Source organism: Opisthocomus hoazin, chromosome 2, assembly GCF_030867145.1.
Source record: "Opisthocomus hoazin isolate bOpiHoa1 chromosome 2, bOpiHoa1.hap1, whole genome shotgun sequence".
Lineage (NCBI taxonomy): Eukaryota > Metazoa > Chordata > Aves > Opisthocomiformes > Opisthocomidae > Opisthocomus > Opisthocomus hoazin.
The window spans coordinates 39,240,350-39,260,775 of record NC_134415.1 but is presented as its reverse complement, the minus strand read 5'-3'; the positions used below and the strand labels follow the sequence as shown (position 1 = coordinate 39,260,775).

The window sequence follows — 20,426 nt, the reverse complement described above, 5'->3', positions numbered from 1 at the left end:
GAATTAGCAGCTCTCTAGCACAAGAATTCTACCCAAATACTAAAAGAATAAATCTACCTCTGAGGTTCTTATGTTCATACTGATGTTGAGTCAGATACTGTGATGCAGAAGAATTAAGCAAAGGGAAGAAATTAGAGGGCATTAAATTAGAAGACACATAGAAGTTCGAGCAACTTAAGAGAAGTGACAGCTTCACTGTTGACCTCAAATTCTCAAACCTAGTTTCTAAGATCATGATCCACAAAAGAGAAATACATAAAAATGCCTGACACCCACCTCACATTCAGTAAGTTCCAAAATTAAGTATCTTCTAGCAGTATGCTGTACTACAGTGCCCAGTCTTACAATATTTTTCCAAGCCATCAACAAATCCATTCGCTCTTCTGAGAGGCAGCTCAATTCCTTGCCCCTCTAATCCTTAAGCTAAAATAGTATGACAGCAGTTTAAGACGCAAGACTTCTAAGTTGAATCCAGTTACAACAACAGTTTATTAAACCTTCACAATTATACAATTTTTACAACCTCAGCTCTGCTTACATCTCATTCATTTTTGTGAAGAAAGCTGTGGAAGAGTCCCACCACATACTTCACAGCCGTCATCTTGTCTGTCCTAAAGTCCAGCATAGTACCTGAAAGCTGGACACCATCTCATTTCATTTCTGGCATTTGGATTGTCAAATCTGGGCACCTTGTTACCCTTTGGTGTTAACATTCATTTGTCCACACGTGCAACAGAAGGAATTAAAGGGGTTACAAACAAGCAAGGAACTCTTACGGGTTATCCAGAAAAGGGATTACAGAAAATACACACACACACACAAGGAAAGAAAAGGCAAGAAAGAAAAACCTAGAAGCAGCAGTAATGGTACCAGGTAAGTAGCACAGATTACAAGTGTGACAGTAAAGGACTCAGGCATTCAGTTGGTACCTCAGAGTTGTGCTCCCCTGCTCTTTGAGTAAAACTTCCCATTAAAATAGGTGATTTTTATTAACTCCAACAGCTATAATTGCCATCATATATTGAATTCACAGACTGGCATGGGTCATGAAAGAAACATAGAACATGGTCTTTACCAAATAACTTGCAATGACATACTAGCAAAAAAATAAACAGTGTTTTTATGGAAGAGTATCCACCATTTGTTTCTTTAATTCTTTCGTCAACCAGAAACAAGGTACATATTAAAGCAATGCGATATAGTTATTTTCTCCTGGACCTCTGAACACAAGATACATCTACAGAAGCAAGCTATGAAATTTATGCATCAACCTTAGGTCTTAGGGCTTCCTACGAGCTGTCGAGTTCCCTAGTTATACAGAGACAAGGAATGGATTCGATATCCACCAAGTTTTAAGATGCACCCTAATATTAAGAGAAAACCACATTTGAACTTGGTTTTAAGTTATTCCAAGTGTTTTGGGAACACACCGACTTTCCCATCCACAACTGTTGGTCATCAGGAAAACCCATAAAGCATGAGGAAAAAAGTTGCAGGAAGGCTAGTTATTCTAGTACAAGAGTTTATTTTATTTAGCAATTTCTGTAATGATTTTTAACTTCTCTGACTCAGCTACAACCCAGTACTTGAAGCTTCTCATGATGAGGACAATAAACCAAACGTGTCCAATAAACAGAGAAACGGAAAACTGCTATCACCTAATTGATAGGGTTAATGAAAAAATGTATACTTTTTTCAACTCTAAATTTGCCAAGGGATTGTTAATGTGTTCTCCTCTACTTTTCATTCACATACACAAGTATTATCCAAACACTGATCCTACAAGAGTTGAAAAAACTGAGAAGCATTCTTTTAACAGCCCAGATAATGTAGTAACTGAAGTATTAACTGCTTTAGAAGGTCTAATTATATTTTCTCTTTAAAAAAAAAAAAAAAAAAAAGAGCTAGAGAAAACAGACAAGTTTCATTTGGGATTAAAAAAAAAAAAATCTTACAATTTAGTTAACACATTGTTGTCCAAGCAATTTATGGTTTTCTTTGAAGAGGTAGCAGCATTTGCCATTTTCTGGCAGCCACAATTTTCAAGAGGATACAACTATCTAGCATGATACATCCACAACCCCTAATTGTCTCTGTTACAGTTCCACCTAGCTGCTTAAGACCAGCGACATAAACCTGCCAACACACTCTTCCATTCCACCTTCATCTTTGGTTACAGTCTCCATTCTGGGACTACAGCATAAACTGTGCTATACGTGCCGAGGAATGTAATCATTGTCCCCTGAAGCCATAGTAACTTTTTGACCAACATTTTCAGTTACGCTTCTTGGAAGGTTTACTAGAACTCTGATAAACCACTGAACTTGTATTAGTGTTCAGGTTTTAGGTATGATGTTACTCAAAGGAGAAACCACAAATGTAGAAGGGACAGGTCTTACAACTGTTAATATTCTAACTCATTATCTCACCTGAATGCTAATCAACAGCAAACATCAAGGAAGGCTATAAGCATTTTGTAGTCAAAAAAGGGGCACTGATGGAAAAAAAAAAAACACAGCTTGTTTTAACTTACCTTTGGAAGGAGTAGATTTCAACTTTTAAATGTGTTATCCCCAAAGTAGCCTACATTCGTTAATCCTGCCTCTAAAGAAAACACTGTGACCTTCAGTACTGAAGAAACTCAAGAAAAGATTAATACCTAATTCTTCAACATGGCATTTAAATTGCAGACATCAGAGATAATGAACCAAGGCAAAGGGGATTGCCGGATTTGGGATTACAGTAGAGATCAAGTCAGGTTAAAGCTGTTACAGCGTTCTAGCATTCTCCTTCTTTACAAGTACGCAGAGTAAGTGTTATAATTCCTTTTGCCACATTTAAACAAGAAGCCTAATTACAAAAACCTTATTTTGGATACATTTATTCAATTTGTTCATAACAAAAGAAGCAAAAGAAACGATGATTCTTTAGAATATTCTTCCCTCTCGGACGTACATCAGGTTCTACCACCCCACCCCCCCCAGGATGCAGGAAGCAAAAAAGACTGAACAAGTCTTAGGAAAAGCCTGCACTTTACTCCTTAGTCACCATCTATAATCCAGTCATGGCTCTGCTCAAGCTCTGTCAGTCATTTCAAGGGAAGCCACTTGTCCTCTAGCTGGCAATTGGCCAGTCACTTCTGCTATATTTTATTTAAACCCTCCACTGTCAATGAGTCTCCTCCAAAATGAGATATTAATGGCTTAAGGCCATCACAGTCAGGTAGCTATTCTAGGCTATCACAGGGAAGCCCTAAACCAACGAAGCAAGAAGCAAACCCAAAATTAGAGATAGCTACTGTTGTCAAAGTCTCTACTAGACAGGAAAACTAAAGGAATCAAGAGTGTACTTGTAAGAGGATTCAGCCTTTATCTTTAATATGCCATTTGGCTTTATCAATATTAAAGGAAACAGAAACAAAAATTGCATATACACAAACAAAATAAAAATTATAAATTTTAACGTTTTGAATGGGAAGTGTTCAGGACCAAAAAGCAATCTGTAAAGTCTGTCCAGTTATAGCAGGGATTGCATGATTTGTATTCCTATACATAAATGCCATAGCTTTTCCTATGTGAATTCAGCTACAACTGCAGAGCTTTCAGCAAAAATCTAAACTTTCATGATCTTGAAGGTATGATAAAGTACTTGGTTTAATCACATATTTATACATACCTACACATAAGACTATCTACTCATATGCAGACAAACTAAAGCTATCTCCAAGAAAAAAATTTGTCACCCAAGACAGAACGCCACGTAAAGGACCCAGCAGAAACAAAGAAAACAGTTTGCAAAACTGCTTAAGAAAGCACAATCAAAGATGGAAAATGGTTTTACTTCAAAGCCCTCTTCCTGAAGTTGGAGGAGAACAGGAACGATCAAGTCAGAGCACACATAGATAACACCATTCAATAGATACGTGTCTATCCCAACAAATCATCTCACACAAGTTTGATGTAGACGTAATAGAAACCTAAAGAATAACTGGATTGGTTGAAACTTAACATAACTAGATTGCTGCATCTGTAATATGGGTGACTATGAAAGTTTTCTGTTCTATTTTATGATCCCCCTGACAGAGTTTGCAGTACATCACGTACATAATTAACAGTGCTAGAGACAACTGTTATGCAGTTTTTAAAACAAGGTGAGGCAGAGAACAGATTTAGAAAACTAACAAATAAATCTTGTTATTTGAAGGAGAAAAGAAAAACCTCATACGTATGAGAAACCGTAAGTTTTCATACAGAATAATAAAAGCTCTCACTGCAGAAACTTGCATAAGAACTTCAATCTGTAAATAAACTTGAGACAAAAACAGTCATAGGAAGAAGCGTGAACTTTATGAGGTAAGGTATGATTCCCCATGTGGCATTAGACAATTTCACTTTTGGCAGTTCCCAGCTACTACTCTTTAGAGGCAACAATCCAGTCTACTTATGCAACCATTACAGAGCTGGCATTTCTAAAGCTTGCACCACTCTTGAAAAGTCTCAGAACCCGGTAATTTTAAGTACATAAATGAATAATGCACTCTACAAAAGCCAAGGAAAGGAGTTTCCCAGAAAGATTCTGAAGCAACTCAACCTTCAGTAGTGGAACAATGAAGTTCTGCCATCATTAAATCAAAGTAAGTTCTAATGCAATTAAGAGTTCACATTAAGAAGTCTTCGGGATAAGACAGGTTGGGCCTCCACTGCTTCTAGGAGTCACAAAAAAATTTGCAAGATACTAATTATCTGTTCCACTTATGTTAACGTACTGGTTTCACCCACAAAATCTCTTACTAGGTACACTACACAAGCCTCTTCACTGAAACTTACTCAATTCCCTTAGCTACACATGAGACCACAGCAGTCTTCTTTCTCAACTTTAAAGATAATTGTAATACGGTTTCCCAATCAATCCTCCCTGTGACCGTGCTATTACACTGACAAACACCACACTAGTGGAAACAAAAACAAGATCATGTTGTCCAAACAGAAAATTCATAATCCAAGTACAAAACAAGGTAGGAGATAGAGAGAAGACTGCAAGGCAACAGACATAACAACAAATTTTTTTAAATACACATAAATCTTTATGCATAAGAAAAGTGGAACTGAAGAGCTTTACAGAGCATTTCAAAGAAGGCATTTTTGTTTTGTAAGTATACAGTGCAAAAGCTTACAATAAACATTATGGGAGAAAGCATAAAATGTGACTGAAGATTATAACAAGTGACTAAGGTGTCATGGGGATTATCAGAGTTCAGGGTCAACATCTTAATAACAAAGAAATGACATCAACTTACACTTCAATGTGATACTAAAGGGAAACAAAAAAACAAAGCATATTATGTTGATCTTGTTCTTCAGGACACTGATGGATATTGGTTGGATATCAGCCACTTACCATCTTCTCCGATTTCATCACTTCATTAATAAGAATGATAAGAACTAATTTTTTACCTTCATTGGTGAATATGAACATAGAAACTACAAGCAATTGCAAACAGTGAACTGTGTCATGCTTGTGTGAAAGAACAGCAGCATCAGATTTGGAACAGTAAAGTAACATACAGAACACAGGAAACCAAATTTCATTCAAAACATTAAGCCAAAGTATGCAAGCATCACTGAGAACCTGGAGGGACTACAAAGTCAGTTATCACCAGTAATTAAAACAGATTATACCAAAGCTATTATTTAGCATCTTATAGTCTGTCAAACGAAGACAAAACTACCCAAGAGACCCAAAACACCCATTTTACAGGTAAAATATCTAGTAGGCAATTAAAGCTGTTTCAGCTTCTCCCTTTCTCTGCAACATTCTTTTGGAAATAAAGCACTTTTTTCTCCAAAGTGCCTGCCCAGAAAACAGACACTGTTCAAAACTTCCACTCCAACACAAAGCAATAAAACAGTGGTCCAGCAAAACTGAGAATTAATCACTGGCTGACCTACATAGAAACAGGAACAGAACAGTTACTTTACAAGAAGATATTAACTTGACCTAAAAGCCATACTGAAATATAATTTGCTACATAGAGATATACTCTCATGAGGCTGCTTTCAATTATACCAATTTAATTCGCATCACTTCCAGGTACTACAAAACCAAAAAGAACTAGGAAGCTTCAGCAAGCAGCTCTCTAGAACAATCCCAGCAAAAACTCTGTCAAGTTAATTGGTAGTTCAATACTTCCCTCCACAATTAACAGAAACAGTCAAAAAATTAGTTATATTCTCTGTAGTACTTCCAGTCAAGCACTCCTGCCACTGGATTGATGAAAGGTGTGAGTGAACAGTAGGCTTTCATTTCTCTGCATTGTTTTTTAAACATGCTTTAGTATGTTGCAGAAAGTACCATCATTTAAAGGTATAGTACTTGTTACCATGCTTGCAAATTTAAACTTATTTTGGAGCAACTTTCAAGAAGGTAAAGGCAAGTGTTACCAACATCTGCGCAATCAAAAACTCTACCTCTTAAAAATATGCTCTGTGACACTCCAAACAGAAAAAAAGTGAGTAAAACTACGGGTGGCCCAGTCTTAAGTTTCTGAACTTCCTGATTTTGCTTGTACCGAGATCAGATGTAACACCGAAAGCCCTAACTCTACAGGCAGGAAGAACGCCCATAATCATTACATCAGTTTCACACCACTACTCTTCAGCAACACTACAAGCATTAGAAAGGAGTAATAACACTTCTCTCTGCAGAGGGTTTTCCAAAGCAGAAAAGGAGCTACAAGTAGTCACAGAATCCCCAACAGAGAAAACAAGCCTCCTCCCTAACTTCTGCAACAAACGGCTACAGGCCTGCTTGTGACCGATCAGATGTATCTCACACACGCATGAGGGTGAGGCAAATATGAAAGATGAGAACCTAGCTGGACATGAAATGGAGCACGTTATCCTCCGACAGCAACTGACAAACATACAAATTAATGTACTTGTTCCAAACATATCTGGTAAAGGTCCCTCACCACAAACCTTTCACCGACTTGTGCAAGCGAAGAATGAGAGATCAGTATCAGTTCCCAAGTAAGTTTAGGCTTCATTTCTTCAGGCAGTGTAGACATAGCAGATTCACTGTACTACTGCAAGTGGTATTTGTAAAGGGGAAACAAAATAGCAAAGATACATTCAGACATTAAGAAATGAAGATAACAGATTATACTGCATCATATTAACAGTAACATACTACTTGGTGTAAAACACTACCTAGAGCTGAATGTAATTCCCGATTCACTGAAACGGGTTGGAAATATTCAAGAACAAGGTGACCAGCACATCTTTCTCTACCAACCGATTACCTAAAGTTTTTAGATTTCATCAGTGAATTCAACAATGAGCTAATAACTGCAAAGGTTAAGGCTTTGGGAACAGTTGCACAGGTATTTTTAAATGGATCTGAAGGCCTGGAGGAAAAAAGAAAGCTGATGCAGTTCTACTCACACAACAGTCTACCAACAGTTTAAGTCAAACGTCCTTGAGCAGGGAAGTTTAAGTGCCAATTCAGAGAATATCGCCAATTCACACAGGCTATACCACAAGGACTTCAAACAGATTCAGGGAAGTCACACAGGTCACTGTACAGTGCTTGATGAAATGGTCTAAGAACACAGAAACAGGCCGCGCAAGTACTTGCTGTCACCGACCTTTCTTCCCATTTAAGCAGCTTATAAACAGTTTAATACCACCTAGTGCAAAAAAAGGGAAACTGTTTGAAAGGAGAGATGCATCTTATGGCTGCCCAACAAGAAGAGATAAAATAGAAACAGTGTAGTAAAAAAGATCACAAAGGAAAGTAGACAATTAATAAGATGTCTTTCAGGATCTATCAAAAAAGAGGTTGAAGAACATTGCAAAGAATCATGTAAAGGACACATATGTGAAAACAGGAAAGAGTTAAAAAATGGGATCTGATTTCACAAACTCAAAAGAACTGAAAACAATCAAGGAGGAAAAGATGCAGAGCTGGACATGATGTGCAAATCAAAGGAAGACGCGGACTACGCTGTAGGGTAATTGTTGCATAGATACAGAATCTGCAAAATAGAGATCGTATTCCAGTATTCTTAAACATCTCTAATAGTTAACATTAATTTTAATACTTAGCTCCATTTTTTTTTTCAAAAGGAAAATTACTTCATCAGAACTTACAGCTGTCAGCTATTAAATTGAGACATTTTAACAAGCTCTGGTTTAGTTTATGCCACTCAAGGACTCCTGAAGAATTCAGTAAAGAATAAAGATGAGTCATATGGTTTGAAAACAGGCCCTACCAACACTGTGATCCACTACACAGGGATCAAAACCATTGTAATTAAAATATCAAGAATTTTACAAAACATTAAACATCATCTTGGCATTACCAGCTACCATTTTAAGTGAACACTTGAAATTTCCAGCACTCTTGAATTTCCAGCAAATAGGAATTTACTTTCTGAAAAAGATGCAAATTTCCAAAGTCTTTCAATTATCATTCTCAGATTTCCCAATCAAAGGAAAACAAAATGAAACATAGTAAGACACAGAAAAATACAACAGTTCTTTCAATTAAGGTTTTCACTGCTATGGAATATGCAAAAATCTTTAAATCATTTTCTTTACGGCCTGTGTCATGAAGAAAACAGTGACTTTTTTTTTTAATCATAACACTGAGGTGATGTCCACTCAGGAATTGGTTATATGAAGTAATATTCAAATGCAATTAAAGAGATAGAATATTTTAGGTTAAGATCTTAAGGGCACGAACTGACTTGTTGCCTACGTTTATGTACAAGAATGCAAACATTTAACATTCAGTATCAAATAGAGACATCTAGCACTTTTGATAGAAGCTAATAAAAGGGTACTTAAAAGATTGTATTAGAATTCCAACCCAGTTTCAGCAGTTTATAAACAAACATGTCAAATACTTGAAGAATTACCCAAAATCTCATTTACTTATAAATACCAGCTTTACTTTGTAAAGATTCATAGCACTTGCTAAAGAAAAGACTCTTTCGTCCTGTCAGAAATCAAAGCTTACTAATTGCTGTAACTAGAAATACAATCAAGAACAGCTGTCCTGAAGAGCTATACATTTTTGTAAGTTGAAAATGTACATAAAAGCAAGCATAAAAGTATGCACAAAGCAGCATTACAAAAATTACTGCTATTTACAGAGTCCACAGGTCTCATAATAAGTAGATGCACCCCTGCAGAGCCCCAGTGACTTCCAGTTATAATTACCAGTTGCTCTGGAGGCTCACAATGAAGAATCTAGTCATCCCGGTCCCAGGCACGGCACAAATACCCACATCCATCCCCCAAAGACTGACACAACTATGCACATATACACAATTTGCCCACAGAACCACAGGCTACCATCTTTCTGCTACTCCCCATCTTATCTCTTCATAGGCTACACTTCCAAAAATGTACTGCTTGCAAACCTTAAAGGCAGCATATAATATGTGTACACTTGTACAGCAGTCTGTAATATGAACTGCAAATCAAAGAAGACTTCTAATTTTAAAAATAAGTATTTTAACTGCTCCTTGTGAGATGCTGGGTAACATGGATTGACTTCACAAAACATCTACGACAGTGCACAGTTGCTAAACAATACCTCTGAGAAAGCAGTCAAGATAAAACTATTGCTAGTTCTATCACCCACTCTCTCACTCAAACCAACTCTTCCCAATTTTTCTGGAATCTTTAGCTGCTCAGCCTCCTAATATAGAGAATTACAGTGCTACTACATTATTACATAGAACACCTAAATCTCAAACCAGCATCTCCTATTTACCCTCAATTTTAGTCCCTTTTACTCAGGTGATTTTTGTGTCCTCCCCAAGAAAGGGAATTTGGCCACCTTCTAGCTCACTGTTCATTTTTTCAAGGCCTCTTAAAAGAGAATTTGCCATAATTGAACTCTGGCAAACTCAGCTGCACCCACACCAGAGTTGCACTCTAACATTCAGGACTACACAAGATTCAAACTTACTAACCTTCCATTTTTTATAAATTACATTTGTCACTAATCTGATTTTTCAATGCACTGCCTGAAATAAACCTAACACGAGCAGTACCCAATGCAACTGCTTTAATCTTACTACTAAAGTAACCAAACATAGTGTTTTGAATAAAATACTTCAGGAAAATTAACACCATTTTTGTAAGAACCCCAGAAAAAGTTTAAGAATAAGTAGGGAACAGATATTTTACTAGATGAAGAACGGTAATTAGAGTGCTAAGATAGTCTACTTCAGTCAAATATAAAAATCAAGCCTATTTATTCATATGGCATTTTCTGTAGTAGCTATTTAAAAGTTCTCCTATTTATCATGGGGTTTTTTTTCTAGACTTGTTAGCAGATCTACATGCAATCAGGCTTTTATCTGAGAAATCTGTGAGGTGTTCCTTCAGTGTTATCAACAAAATTGACCCACAAGTGCTCAGACACCAAGGTGCTAAGCCTGTTAAGCAGTGGCTCAATACTGAATGAAAATTCCCCAAGGGAACAGCATTACATACACAACACTGAAAAAGCTGTTCTGTCATCATGCCTACAAAGTACATGAGAAGTTGTTCTTCATAAGCTCGGGCCTAACATCATACCCATGGAGTTTATTTCAAAAAAAACCCCTCCTTTTAAAGTACATGAGAAGTTGTTCTTCATAAGCTCGGGCCTAACATCATACCCATGGAGTTTATTTCAAAAAAAAACCCTCCTTTTAAAGTCCTCTCTGCTAGCCATAGTATCATGGAGCAGAGGGAATTCAAGTGACTTCTTTCAACTTCAGCGATGCTATTCAGAACCTACACAGTCAGCAGTGAAACAACAGATGTTTTGTCTTTTACTACCTATTACAAAAAAAACAAAACACCTGATAAATGCACACAGAGGAGCTATTCACAGGGTGACAATGGAGAAGGGGTAGAGAGAGGAGTGCTGTCGCTGAGGTCTTCTTTCCCAAAGTTTCCAGATGCTTAAAATGAAGGGTAGAAAGCCTCTATATTTGTCACAAATATACCAGAGGAAGAAAAGAAGTTCCACAGCATTTAAAGATGACCCTAAGATTATATTCTTGTGAGACTCACTGTTGAATCCACTTTTCCAGCAGCTGGGTTACTTCCCAGAAACATATTAACCCTGGCCTTCATTTCTGCGCTTCCTATCCATTACCCCATCCCTCCATCACCTGCCCCTCCCAAATTCTGACAGAAGTTCTTTAACTAACAACTGTCTTACCACATTTTTTAATTCCTACTTTACCTAACTTAGACAATGAAATAAAGTGTTTGTGAACTTCAAGTTGACTGCATAACCTTTTTAAAATAGGCACAGTATCAGACTGCTGGGGGAGTTCTGCTTCTTTGCCTAAACAGTTTGCTTAAAACTGTCCATCAGCACAGACTGCACAAATCCTCACCTGAGTGTATTAACTGGCACCACCTGCTTACACCTCGGAAGACAAGATTTTTATTTGCAGTTCATGAGCAACGCTGTCCTTTAATCCAAAGCATTTAAAGGGTTTCCGAGACTTCGTTAACGCAGTTAGGGATTACTTATATCACTAAGGATTCTTCCTTATTTGTGGAATGGAGTATCAATAGCAGGGCCAACTGACTGTCAAGTTACACGCAGGTCATATACAGTCTTCAGCTTCTTTTGCACCATCTACACAGTTTTCCCAAGCAGTTAAAGGAACAATGTTCTTGTGGATGCATTAGGTACAATGTAAAAACAATACAAAAAACATTTCAATGGTCTTTCTGTTAGTGGAAAAGGCTTAATGAAGTATAGTTACCCAAATACAATTTTCAATTTTCAAGTTGCACATTTAGAAAGCTACATAAAATGTCAAGATTAAATTTTCTTATTTAAAAGAACTGTCACTCCATGAATTAATTCACTGGAAAGACGTGGAGTTTATTCTCAGACACACCTGTAACTTAAAAAAAAACTCTACACAAACTTTTGCCACTCAAATTATATAGCACAGACCTGAATAGAACGACAAGCCATAGTTTAAGTTTAACCCTGGTTAAACATAGCTCGATATTCAATATTCCTAAGGAAATACAGTATCGCACAGCGACTAAAATAATCTAGGTACATCATACATCAAGGAGAATAAATTGCTTCTAGTCTCGAACTTAAATCATTACGTAATCATGAATTTCAAGTCATTTAAGCTCCCTGATCATTGATCCAGGGAAAGAGCAGTGAAAACATTCCCAAAATACTTGACTGGTATACTGAAAGTTCTATCTATTCCAGATTAAAAGATGTTGGTCCATATCCAAGTCTGTCCCATTTCATTCAGCACATTAAGGCAATCTTTGTAGCAGATCTTTCTCAAACCACTGGTGTCAAGATTACTTCAGGCCACTGAAGAAACTGAATAGCTTTTATAGGATATAAAAGGCCCACTTGCAGGCCTAATCTCCAAAAGAAGTCACTTGAAGTGGCTAACACAATGCTACAAAGATGTTGAAGGAAGGTGTGTGTGGCCAAGCTTTCAACCACTGTGCACCACCACATGTCTTAAACCAAATGAACAGAGTGCAGCAAGTTTTACAGTGACTGCATTCTAACTCCACTAATTCATCAGCCCCAGGACCTCAAAATTCACAGCAGCTAATTTGATTTAGCCTTATTTATTTTCAGAGCTACAAATGCATTATCTATTTCCGACACCACATACTAAAGTTAACTTATTAACAATAAAAAGGGCCTTGGATAAGTTTTACCCCACCATGACCTCAACCTTTTTAAATTGTAGAACAAGGACAATATTTACCAGCTTCACAAGAGCACAGCAAGATAAGCTCTTATGGTCTTTGGGAAAGAAACAACATGTTTTAATTTATACAATCAAGTCGGCCAATAAAATTCTTAGTTTCCAGAAGTCCCACCTTTTTGTTCCTGTTTTTATTAACATGGGCATGCAAGTAAAACAAGATATTTATTTTCCTAAAATATCCTGCTCATAAGGTTCCAACTGCGTAACCTTTAAGCGTAAGTGCTTTTCACTCGCTCCTCTCTTCCGATGTAGATCCATGCCTCTCATCATTCTTTCCCCATCACTTCAATCTTTACTCCCCCATCCTTGCAGTGCTCGCTCCTCCAGAAGCAGAGGAGTTTTATTATGACAAGGACATCACACAGTAGCATCTTCCCAATTTCTGGTTATAATTCTGGCAAAGAACTAGCATGTAGGAAGCATGGGAACAAAACAACTTTGCCCCTGTGGTCTTTCTGTAGGGAACGCACAAGAACAGACAAGCTTAGGAAAAGAGTAAAGCATATAGGCCAGAAGAAGGTAAGGATGGAAAATAGGGAAATGTGTCACTAAATGAATTGGCTGCTAATCAACAACAGTGCAGTGTAATTTTTCTCCCTATTATAAACTCACAAATGATACTACCCAGAGCAGGGAGGAACAGGCTTGGGAAGAAAGAGGAGGGGCAAGGAAATCAAGAGCAAATTGCTTTCAAGAAATCATATATTAGCTCAAATTGCAAAGAAGTTTTTCCTACAAACACAATTTTCAGTCACCATTTCATATAACTAAACAAAAGTCTTCAGTTTCATACTCAACTACCATTCAGACAACATTTTAGGAGAGGATACAATTTTCTTTAACAAAACTCAGCTGAACACAGGCAGTAAAGAAGGGGAGTGAAAGCAAAAGAACTCTTTTACTAGCAGGGAAATTAAAGCTATGTTGAAAAATCTTATGCAAGTATAATTTATGAATTACACTACTAAGCATACCTACAATTAAAAAAATATATTCCTTCTGCAACACTGCCAGCTAAGCACCGATACAACACCCAGCTGCAAGACAGCTGTAAGATCTTCATTGCTAGATTCATTTCTTCTTGTAAGCATACATAATGTCAATCAAATTCAATTATTTTCTTACAGGACCCTGGCTACACCTTAACAACTTCTTGTATGTCTCTGACACACAAAAACAAGGGAAATGAGGAAGTTGACCAAGTAATGTGCATTTCTGCCTCATTTGTTTCCCAAAAAATACCAGAATTACTGAGGCCTCCTTTTCTGGCACTCATTGACAAAAGGCAGTCCCATCTCCTTTAAGATATGAATAAAAAACACGATTTAGATGTTGTTAATCTCATTGCCTTGAAGCTTCCCTTTTAGTGCTAAGTCAGATATCCTAGAAGATGAATATTCTGAAGTTCCTGAGGCATGCCCACCACAAATCATCTTCACTTAAGCTACTCAATTTTCATTCCTCCCGACTGTTAAATTAATAGTTTAAGCATATAAAGAATTCTACTTCTACCGCAGGAAGAGTGAAAAAGTAACTACTTTTTAAAGTCTCCTTCCTCCTCCATCAACAGGATCTGTCTTCCTAATAGATCATAAGAGTTAAGTGAACTTACATATTCAAATTGGCCTCTAAACTGTGCCTCTGAAAATTACTTCCAAAATAGAATATTTTATGAAACAAACTGGCTTAAATAAGCGTACCAAATACTTCTTAAGACCTACACATGAGCTTCACTAGTTTGAATCATAAACCAGTTATTCCACCTGTGGCAGAAGACCCCCAGTAGGCTGTAAGACATAAGACAGATCAAGTGAGTGCCACTCAGTTCCTGCCACCTGTTACAAAACTCAACTGACTATTCAGATGTTTGTAATGATAGCAGTGAAATTATGATTTGGTAATGGAATAACTAGTTTTTTCTTCAGCTAAGAATAAACTTATTTAATACCCTCCCTGCTAAACAGTGAACAACGATTCAAGATGGTCTTCTGGTTTTTTTGTTTTATTGAAAAAAAAATGTTTTGGTGGTTCTTGGCTTCAGTAATCTGGAAATACTGTTAGATCATCTTCAACTAGAGAAAATGCACCAGAAGCACCACTACTCAAGTGAGTCAAAACAACTGCATAGGGTCGAGCTAAGAAGATCAGTGCACCACATAACATGGTTTGGGTGACTCCTGTGGAATTCTGTGTCTTCGGTTCTACAACTATAAAGCTCAAGAGCTGGATATGAACCACAAGACAAATCACCCCAAGAAAACAGAATTTATCTTTCCAAAGCGAAGATTGTTTAACTGCATCTACCTGTGCTATTTAACTTTTCCTAGAAAATACTACTCATAGGAAAAACTTGCTAGGTCAACTCTAACAGAAATAGCATATCAACATTACTTCTAGCATTATGTAATGGACTCATCTCATGCTCTGCCTGATAGATTATTTTAGAACTGTCTATACCAAAGCATTCAGAACTACATTATTTGACTCGCTAGATATATTTGTGTTTTATCTTAAGCTACCTATTATGAACACAACAATACGTTCACCTTTTCTCTATAACTGTCAGCTCTCTGGTTCTATAAGAACACAAAACAAATGCTACTCCAAACTGTGAAAAAGAATTGCTCTATCCTAACAAACTAAAGGTTGAAACAAGATCTACTCTACTTCTGCATTATAAGTGAACTCTTTCACTGAAAACACCTACAGGGTAATGACAGTAAAAAGAACAAATTAAATTAAATGGGGTTTTTTTAATGTTTATCAACTGTTTAGTTTTAGTTTGGTTTTCTGACTACAAGGCACCTAAGATCAGGCGTTATCAGAAACAGAATACTGATACAGATACAGTGAAAACTCTCCTGGTGGTGTTAATGCTTATGCGAGCAAACAAACACTTTTACTGGTAGAGATAAAATTCAGCATACCTTTCTTCCCCAGCATCTGCATTTACACATTGCAATTGATCATACACAAATACTGTTCAAGAAGTCACAAAGTAACATGATTACACCACCAAAGATGCTAGGACAGCTTTAGTTACAACAGAATTGAGGAAAAAAACAACAACAAAGTTAATCATACATGAAAGCTAGGTTCATTACAGGTCATCAACAGACACGGGCATCATGGTTAAGCAACATTTTCTTTCCTTTTCTGCATGTTGGCATATCTCATCAGGCAAGTCTTTCAGAACAAAATTGTCACAGAAGACCCACCTAAGGGCAGTACGAGCATGACTGTTGTGTGGAAGAGGATCACTGTTCATCTACATAGTCACAGCAATCAGCAGTATTGCAACCATGGCATAATTTCTAATCATAACTTTTTTCAAGTTTCAACATCATTAATACCTTGTTCTCAAAATACAAGCCTTCTTTTCTCACAGTCTTAACATAGTCCCAGACTGCGTGAAGACATTCAGTAAACACAATGGTTTAGTCCCCAACTGAAGACAAACCTTTACACGTTTCTAAGTATTTCTCCAAATGCACATCGAACTGACATTAAAGTGTACATGCAAAGACAACCGGAGCATGGCACATCAGTTTCTGCTATAACCTGATTTTTTTAAAAATAAAGACTGCGATCCCCTGCTTAAAAACAAACCCATTTTCGGCTCCCAGGCCCCGAGAGGTCCAGCATGAAACGGGATAAACAGCTGGCCTTGCTCTTGAAGGGTTGCGAACGAAAAAGTTTAGACCACTTGTATTTCTCCAGCCATAAAACCAAATATCGCGAAAGTCTTCCTGCAGTCAGTGTACTGGATAATTTAGGCTAAAATAAATGTTTATTAAAAAAGGGCGTTGATTTCTTGGCAGCGGTAAAACGCAGGAGACACCCCTAGTGTCGACGTAAAATACTACAGGCCTCCATACTGTACCTCTGGGTTAATTTTACGCCGGCGGAAGGGAAATTTAAATCGTCATGACTTAAAAAACAGAGCAACTACAACACACGCACACCTGGACACACCGCACACCTTCTTCCTGCGGTCTCAAAATCCACATGCCTATCATATTTTGAAGCGCCGGCTCTCTAAACCCGGACCAGCTCAAGTACACGTTACCTAGCCCGTCTCCCTGGCCATGGGCGACGTGCAGCAGAGCTTTCCGGTCTGCACATGAACAGAGAAACGCCGCTGCACCGCGGGGGGGGGGGGCGGACGACACCCTACCGAGATTGCAAAACAACCCCCGCAAGACATCGCTACCAGCACTGCCGGGCTTGCTCGGGGCGCCGCTGCCGATACTGGGAAACAGACGAAGCGCAGGCCGGAGGACGTGAAACCCCGGGCTCGGGTGGGCGGCGGTGACGCGAGGGGGGTGCCGGGGAGCGAGGGAAAGGCCGAGCCCGATGAGCGCTGCCGGGGCGGGGAGGCAGCGGGGCGCACGGGGGCGAGGCCGCGGGTGGCGGAGGGGAAGCGGGGGGACGCGCCTGCCCCCGGGGAGAGGCGCGGGGCGGCCACAGCGACGGCCGAGCGGGAGGGAGGGAGGGAGGGAAGCAGGGGGAAGCCCGGCGAGGCGCTCGCCCGCAGGAGGACGTGGACAGCTCGGGGGCGGGAGGCGGAGGAGACGGGTCAGAGGCAGGGCAGCAGCGGCGAGGCGGCCGGGCCGGGCCGGGCCGCGGGGCCGCTGCCTCGCCCCCCCACCCCCGCGGTGCGGCCCGGTCTGGAATATTCCGGCTGGGCGGGAGCGGGGGGCTCAGCGGGGAGAGGAAGCGAGGGAGGGTCCTCACCATGGCGGTGGGTGGGCGTCAGGCGTCTCCCCCGCAGCAGAATCCACCGAGTCCCGGGCTCGCTGTACGCGCTCGGCGCCGCCGCTGCCGCGCCGCCGCTGCCGCGCCCCAGGCCCGCAGCTACCGCCGGCTCCGGTTCCCCCTTCACTGCGGCAGTGGCTCGCGCCGACCCGCAACACCGCGGAGAGAGCGAGGGGAGGGGGGCGCGAGCGGCGCTAACGCTCGGCAGCGGGGGCGGAGCCTCCCACATCCGGGCACCCGCCGCTCCGAGCACCGCCCCCGCGGGGGGGCGGGGCGCGGCCGTGACGTCAGCCAGCGAGGCGGGGGAGGGAGACGAGGGGAGTAGGAAATGGCGGTGGGGTGAGGGCGGTAAGGGCTGGGGGGCTGTAGGGGTGTGAGAGGGGCTGTGGCTGCCCCTCTGCGTTCCCTGAGAGGCGGGTGGAGGTCTGAGTGTGGGAGCTTCAGCTGGGTGGTTGCTCTGCTGCCAGGAGGTCCCTTTATGCGAGGTCTTGGATGTTGAGTGTTGCCACAAGATAGGCCTGTGCTTGCTCCCTTAGGCCTCTGCCCAGTGAGGGTTTCCCTCAGGTGCTCTGGAGGCTGTCTTTGTTGTCTCACATACCCTCTGCTTAGGCTGGTCTCCCTCAGCCGCTGTATAAGATGTGCAGCTGGAGCACTTCCTGCTGCAGCAGCTTCCTTCCTTGTGCTAATTTCTGCTCTCTGCAGAAGAAAAAAAAACTGCAAGGAGGGAGAAAGCTTAGCACAGGTGGGCCTTCAGGGGTGTAGCTCTGAGTGGTGCCTGCTCTCCTTATGTTCTGGCTGTTATTTTCTTTAGGTTTTTAATATGTTGTATTGCAAGAGGCTATCCAGGCTGGAAGGTGCTCAGTACTTTACAGATTTTCGGGTATTGTGTTTCAGTAGTGTTAATAGTTAACTATACAGAAGGAATATATTATATAAAGGAATTGTGCTGTTATAATCCTTAAAAGTGTTTATGTGTATGTTTGGGGGTTTATGCCGGTAGATAATGCTTTGTATCCTGGATAGTTTATGAAATAAAATGTCTGATACAGTTGAATGCAGACTAAGATGAAAGATGTAGTCTTAGTAACCCCTTTGAGGCAAGATTTAGGGCAATGCAACTACTTGCGTAAGTAAAGCTGGCCCTCAGGGAGTGATCTTTACATATTGTAAAGTTTTAAGTAGGCCAGATGGCACCTTTACAAACCTCTGTGAAGGGTAAAGTAAAATACAGAGTGGAGATGGGTTTATTTCCTATTCCCTTTGCTGTTTTTGCCTTTCTTTCTGTGCTCGCTCTCCTGAATGTGTTTATTTTGGAGCACCATGACACAGTGCATAACACTGACAAATGAAGTGGTGATGTGAAAATAGTAATTACATATAAAATATTGCTATGTTAATACTGCCAAAGAGAAGATACAGTACCATGTTGATGTTGTTTTTCAGGTATTTGTTATCTGGCTCACAATGCCTAGACACTTTGCCAGGGAAATGCAAATCAATCTTGCGGAGTTCAAAGTGAATGGCACCCTAATGGAGGAAGGGAAGACTGGATTATTACTTCAAAACCAGGTTAATTTTTTGGGACCATAGCTGAGCCTGAGCTTCCCAGTCTAACATGGTAATTTCCTCTCCCTTCAGCTCCTTCTGGAAGAGGAACTGCTTTGTTACCATTGCCCTGTTTGTGGGAGTCTGAGCTGATCTAAGGCTAGCAAAGGTTACCTTATTAGTTCCTGGAGAAACCTGGAATCTTGAAATCAAATGCTAAGAGGATTGGGGAATCTTCTATACAGAAGGCTGCTCAGGAAACTAGATAAATAAAGGGTGACTGTGAAGTTCAAGAACAGATTAGAAGTTCTCATCTAAAAGGCTGAAGCAAAGCGTGGCAATAAATATGCGGCTCTTAGAAATTGTTAATGACTGGCGAAAGTTCTATTCAGAAACTGATATTCAGCATGCCTTCATATCTGCGGAAAGGGGTGAGCTTGACTTGAAGAATGAAGGGTGAATTAGGGCAATTGCACAGGAAAAGGTAGCAAAAATGTAAATTAAGAGCATGGTGATGAGTGAAACTAAGGGGTGGTGAACAAAAGGTAATTTGCACCAGAAGAAAGCAAAACAAACAGTAATGCATAACTGTAAGCTTTGAGTTAATAGCAAATCAGCAAAAAAGGCCTTGCTGGTAAGAACCTGGGCCTGGCCAAAGTGAGAGGTTATACGTGGTAAAATTGTCTGATCCAGGGAAGGAATTTCCTGCCTTTTAATAGCAGATACATGTTGCTAGATCAACTCTTTTTTTTTTTTTTTTTTTTTTTGGGGGGGGGGGGGAATTCTAGTTGCTAGGATGTGTAAGAATAAAACTTTCCTAGATTTCACTGAAAACTAATATTAAACTGACTAGATTCTAGCCTAAAAATAAAGAATAGTAAGATCTCCAAAAGAAAACTAAATCCTTAGGTAAAATGGTCTTGCTGCTTACATCTCTGCCTCTGCAGTCTTATCTAGCAGATGCAAATCAGGAGTAAAATCAGCTAAATGAAGTTGAATATGGCTAGAATTTCTATTGCATGATGTAGTGGGACTAAAATAAACAGAAATGAGGAATGCAATACCTTAATTGTTACCTTTTTAAGTTCTAGGTATAGACAGCCAAGAATTTATGGAAATACAATTTTTATCTTGTAATACAGTTATGTCAGTGCTAGTAGTTTTGAACCTCTAGATGCAACAGAAAAATGAGCTAATTAAGTTTTAATTCCTTTTTCTGTTATGCAAATATGTCAAAGTGGCTTTTCTTTCATATCTGACTTCGGAAAGAAGTTAGAAATGCAAGATGGCATTTATTAGTGTGTAGCTAAGAGTCTGTAGAAAACTGTGACTCATA

The 20,426-nt window shown here is 39.7% G+C and overlaps 1 protein-coding gene across 1 annotated transcript in view; it reads right to left on the bottom strand.

The window, feature by feature from the left end:
• Positions 1-17,806, bottom strand: part of PPP3R1 (protein phosphatase 3 regulatory subunit B, alpha) — a 40,719-nt gene extending 22,913 nt beyond the window's left edge. The window contains exon 1 of the mRNA XM_075413297.1: positions 17,525-17,806. Within this exon, the coding sequence (XP_075269412.1) occupies positions 17,525-17,527 (3 nt within the window). The 5' untranslated portion in view covers positions 17,528-17,806. The remainder of the gene's footprint in view (positions 1-17,524) is intronic.
• Positions 17,807-20,426: the final 2,620 nt, after the last annotated feature.